Source organism: Salminus brasiliensis, chromosome 4, assembly GCF_030463535.1.
Source record: "Salminus brasiliensis chromosome 4, fSalBra1.hap2, whole genome shotgun sequence".
NCBI lineage: Eukaryota > Metazoa > Chordata > Actinopteri > Characiformes > Bryconidae > Salminus > Salminus brasiliensis.
In genome coordinates, this window is record NC_132881.1 from 2020904 (window position 1) to 2026666 (window position 5763).

At 48.8% G+C, this 5763-nt stretch overlaps 1 protein-coding gene across 1 annotated transcript; it reads right to left on the bottom strand.

The window, feature by feature from the left end:
• Nucleotides 1–280: 280 nt before the first annotated feature.
• Nucleotides 281–5556, bottom strand: kcnf1b (potassium voltage-gated channel, subfamily F, member 1b). Its single transcript, XM_072677298.1, has 2 exons — nucleotides 4552–5556; nucleotides 281–2632 (listed from the first exon to the last, which is right to left on the bottom strand). Exons 1-2 carry the CDS (start codon nucleotides 5266–5268, stop codon nucleotides 1889–1891), a joined length of 1461 nt encoding a protein of 486 aa, XP_072533399.1. The 5' UTR covers nucleotides 5269–5556; the 3' UTR covers nucleotides 281–1888.
• Between the last annotated feature and the right edge of the window lie 207 nt (nucleotides 5557–5763).

Genomic DNA, 5763 nt, shown 5'->3' on the forward strand with positions numbered 1-5763 from the left:
TTTTGGAAAGGCACTGCTGTGAGGATTTGATTGCCTTCAGCTACAGGAGTGTTACTGAAGTCAGGATAGGGCTACATGTTAGAATATAGAAGTAGAGATTTTTTTCTTTTTAACTCAGTTTCCAGGGGGTAGGGGTACAATCAAAAATAAGGGGTAGGGGAACAAAAAAGAAAGGGGATTGGGCCTAAATGCTGTCATTAGCTTTGCAGCCTCAGCGTACAAGAAAAGGAGAACACGTCTTGGCGATATTTGTCTCAACCATTTTAAGCAAAACCTGAAGTCGAAGTTTGGCATGCACTTTATTGAAGTTGTGATATTATTAACACCTAAACAGGGGGAAAAAAGCATTTAAAAAACAAACAAACCAAAAAACCCATCAGATGTCCACTCACAAGCAGCCTGACAGTCGTCTTAGCCTTCAAACGTGGGCAACAGAAGGGTTTAGCGCTAATAAAGACGGAGTTATACTTCTGCGAGTCTGTGAACAATGTAGGGGTTGAGCAATTGCACAAACTCTAAAAGAGCTCAGTTTGCACCTGTTACAGTTGTTGTAGTTGATTGAGAACGGACAGAAGCAGTGAAATTCTCACAAAAAGAAAGCAGTATATTGTGAAGTTCTGTGCTCAGCTAAAGAACACTGGCTTGGCACACAGCACCACAGATTCACACTTTGTGCCCTCACCAACTTTGACTCACCAACGCTACACAAGTGGCCACATGCAGAACAAAGGGTTGGAGGTGAGAGCGAGGCTTTGGCTTATAAACAGCTTTTTCCCAGCCAACATGCTCCCCGTGGGTGGGATGCGAACTAGGTGGGTTCCAGGTGTAAAACCCAGATGGGGTCCATGTTTAACCCCTCCTGTTCCCATCACTGACCCTAGTGGGCATCCATATGTGGGGCCAACATAAAACCCGAAGATAAAATATCTGGTGCCCAGTTGGGCTACCCATACAGGCCTCACATGGACCGCCCCTCCCCCACACGTTAGCTGGGCGGTCTCATTTGTTCAGGTTGGAAAAGGGAAATGTGTAAAGTTTCTAAATGTGGGTTCGAATTCCAAGTCATGCCGCTTTGCCATCAGCAACTGGAGTCTGATTGAGCACAATTGGTTGTTCTTTCCAGGTGGGTGGCTTGCGCTCTGTCCCCTCATCGCTCTTAAGCGATGTTGGCCGGCACAGGCGTTTGTTAGCTGGTGTGGTGGAGCTGGTGACCCGACGCTTTCCTCCAAGCGTGACGGCTATCCGGCAATGCTGGATCAGTGGCAGTTTGAAAAGAGGCGGTGGTCAAGCCCTTACCCTCCTAGTGTCGGGAGCATTGCTAGTGATACGAGGTTATGAATTGGTGGGTCAATTAGCAGTACCACACTGGGAAATTAAAAAAAATGGTTCTGATGGAGAAGGCAATGCTTATTTCGACTTGACTTGAGTTGATACAGTAATTAAACAGCTCTAAAGATGATGCTGGGATCTCCACAACTAAGAAATGGCAAGGCCAAGTGAATGAGGGTTTGTTAAAACCAGTTCTAAGACTGGTATCTGGTTCCTCAGTTTTTTCTTCCTCATGCATCTTTCAAACTCCTTCCAGGAGGCTTTTCCCGACACTGCCTTACTCAGCAACAGTCATTCTGGTGCATTTCTATCTGCTCTGGGACAACAACTGTTGTAAAATATGACATACAAATAAATGTAATGGAATTTAATTGCACACTAGCTTCTTTGTGAGCCTCTGTAAGCTACAAGGACTCATAAAGACTTCCTGCAAAGTGCTCTCTATGCAAATATATCTACGCAGAGCTTCGCAGAAGTATAAAAGCGACCTTTAGATGTAGATGCAGACTCAAAGAAAAACGCCACCATTGTCCGTTAAACACGAAGAGTCTTTACAGTTTCACGACACGCTCCTCTTCTTAGCCACCACTGTCCCGTGAGTGCCTGCCAGCAACGGGATGTGTGTGTCACTCCTCGAGACACGCATAGTCCCATCCCAAGTGGGGTCTAGCTTCCGTGGAGCACCCCCTGGTGCCACCTCGAGGGACTGCAGCTCCATGAGCTCCAGCTCGTGCCGGGCAGCCGTCTCTAGCACCTTCTGTTTGTTGTAGTAGATGACGAAGTTGTTGATGATGGGGTGGATGGGCAGCGCAATGGCAATGACGCCGCACAGGAAGCTGATGGCTGCGTTGCAGCGGCCCAGCGTGGTCTTAGGGTAGATGTCGCCATAACCCACCGTCGTCATGGTGATGATGGCCCACCAGAAGGACTGCGGGATGCTGCGGAACAGCGTCTCCGGGTGACTCTGCTCCATGGTGTAGCCGAGCGCCGAGAAGACGAAGATGCCCACACCCATGTACATGAGCAGCAGGCCGAGCTCCTTGAAGCTGCGTTTGAGGGCATAGGTCAGCGTCTGCAGGCCCGACGAGTGGCGGGCCAGCTTGAAGACGCGGGCCACCCGCATGATGCGCAGCGCCTGCACCGCCTGCTGCACGTCGGCCAGCTCCATCACGGCCGTGCCCAGGTGTGTGAGCGTCAGCACCACGTAGAAGGGCATGATGGCAAGGAAGTCCACAGCGTTCATGAAGGACAGCGCAAAGCGGACCTTGCTGGGTGCCGACGCCAGCCGCAGCCCAAACTCCACCTGTAACAGCCAGAACCAGGCGTCGCCCTTTAAGACATGTTGGGTACTGCATGGCATGACATTTACACCTTCAGGCTAACTCTGATACTGGACTAAGAGTTTATGAGCCTCGTTCATGAAATGGGAGCAGAACACATTCATGCATAATTCATCTGTAAAACGTTGTACAGTTTAGGTCATACCGATTAATTACTCGAGAGTGAGGACTGACTAGTTAAGGAGTAGAAAAGTCCACCAGAACCCATTCTTTTGCTTTTTTGTTTGGGTTTTTGGATTAAAAATGCTAATTCATTCATTCATTGATACTCATTAACATACACACCTTCTGTTAATACATGTTTTACGCAGCATTTGTGAATCTGGTGGAACGTTTTCAGGAAGGTACGTTTGACTGGAAATTTTCTCACAGTTTGCTCATGTTCTTATGAAGGGTTCAAGAATGAGGACCCATGACCAGATTTCAGATATACTGTGTGGAAGGAAAAAGAAAATACTAAATAATAAATTATATTATTATATTAAATAATAATAAATTAATCAAATTGAAGTTTAATTAGTCAAAAAATAGCCAATCAGAAAGTGTCTGTGTAGGATTCGTAGCGTGGGCTGACTCTTCAGATGAAGTGATGAGCGAGCGTAGCTAATCGATGATGATGAAGACTCATCCTATCTATCTATATTGGCTGGACAATGTGCCAACATGAGAGACATTTCCATTTCTAGACATCACCTAACATCAGCTAGTGCCAGAGTACACCAGGACAAAAGTATTGGGACACCTGCTAATTCACTGTTTTATTCCGCATTCAGGGGTTATTAAAAAGAGTTGATCCTACTTTTGTTGGAGTAACTGTCTCAACTGTCCAGGCATGAAGACTTTCTACTAGATTTAAGCTTCCCAAAAGGTATCGTATGGAGCACCAGCCATCATTCCAGAGAACACAGTTCTTCCACTGCTCCACAGCTCAATGCTGGAGGGCTTTATACCCCTCTAGCCCACGCCTGGCAATAGTCAGCATGGTGCCAACAGGCTCGTCCAGACTTTCTTCTGTCCTGGCACCTAAGCAATGGACGGAACTTCCACTGGCTTATTGCACTTATTATGGCTTATAACTGCACTCATGCCATGTTTGGCTAAATGCATTGATTAGAAGGGGTGTCCACACATTTTTGGACCTATAGTGTAGTTAGCTTTGGTCATAGCCAAACTCCCTCCCTCTACTTACTCAGTAACTTTATTAATAATGCATGCTTTGCTATGTGTCCATGATAAAGAACTCGCGTCTAGTACTATCAGAGCATAACATTCATGCTTACATGCAAATATTAGCAAACCTCTCACACTTTTTGGCTGTATATTAGCCTGTTTTCCAAAATTGCCTAAAATAGAATGCTTAACGGAGTACTCTAGTACCCGTGCACATGCCTAGGCGATCAGTAGCCACGTGCTCAGACCTCTACGGATAGCTTGCATACATGACACCACCTGAGCAGATGGTAATAGAGCTCATGAATTATTACAGAGGAAAAAAAGCTGCACTTAAAAAGCTCACAGTCGCACCTGGCATTAACGTGTTCAGATCAAAACACTCTTAAACATATGTTGACTGAAGCGTAGCTGCTGAGGACTACTGAATAGAGTTGGCGCATAATTTATTTGAAAGGAATTGAGCTCTGGAAATGTTCCTCTGTCTTTCTGACAGATTGCAGTACACAACAGGAAACGTAGGGGGCGAGTTTGTTCTGTTACACCATAAAACTAATACGTTTTTAAAATTCACTCACTGGTCACTACGCAGCAACCGAACGATCTATCGATTGAACTCGAACAAGGCCTAATCGATTAACAGACAACAGAATTGACTAATTATCGAGGACCACTCCGTCACGCCATGAGAACCTGCCAACTTGCTACACACCGTGAACCAGCCGATGCACACCGTCTCGATGGCGTCCAGCGTAGGGTGTTCGGCTCGGTTGCCCTCGCTGTCCTCCACCTGGAGGTCCGGGATGGTACCCAGGCACATGACCACGGACGAGATGAGGATGAAGAGGAAGGAAATCACGGCTACCACGCGTGCGGCCAGGGACGACTCTGGCTTCTCCATGAAGCGCCACATGAGCTTCTGCCAGCGCCTGGGTCCCTCGGGCTCGCCGTCCAGGCCGTCCAGGTCATCCAGGAGCAGCCGGACCTTGTCTGCGATCTCGGCCAGCTCCTCCTCCTTCTCGTTCAGGTTGCTCTTGCAGCACTCGTCCAGGCAGCTCAGGTCGATCTTCCAGAACTCCATCTCCTTGATGAAGCAGATGGGGCAGATGCCCCTCTTCATGTGGACCTCGCCGAAGTAGTAGACCTCCACGATGCACTTGAAGGAGTCCGGGTCGCGGTCGAAGTAGAACTCGCGCCCGCACGGGTCATAGTCGTCGCACAGCGAGGAGATGAGGTCGAAGCTGCGCGCGGGGCAGTTGGCCAGCTCGGCCAGGCGGCTCTCCGGGTAGCGGTTGAGCACCTCGGGGCGCAGCGCGAGGCGCACGCCACCGATGTTAACGGAGATCTCGCGCTGCTGGTGGTGCAGCAGCTCCTCGCCGCCGTCGCTCTGGCTGCTGGAGCTGCTGCGGCTCCTCGGCAACCTCCACATCTCCCTCCGCCTTACCACAGCCCCAGCATGCCGCGAGAGAGGAGAGAGGAGCGGGGAGGAGCGCGCGTACGGAGTTGGGTAACTCCTGGAGAGAGCGGAGGCGCGGAGGAGAGAAAAACGCGCACGGCGCTCCTCGCGCTCACTGAAGACACGACGCCAAGTGGCAGCAGCAGCTTTACCTCCCTCTCTCTCACCTCCCTCACTTCCTCTATAACACTCCTCTCTGGCTTCTTCCCTCCTTCTATCAGTCACTCCACACTGTACCCCAACCCCATCTCTCTCTCTCTCTCTCTCTCCCCAGCTGTAACTCTTCCTCTCTCTCCCCTTCCTCAATCTCAGAGTAAAGGCATGAGTACTGTATCCCAATCTAACTCAATTAAAGAGCTGAAGCTGTACTATAGTGAAAGTATGGTACTGTATCCCAATCTAACTCAATTAAAGAGCTGAAACTGTACTATAGTGAAAGTATGGTACTGTATCTCAATCTAACTCAAT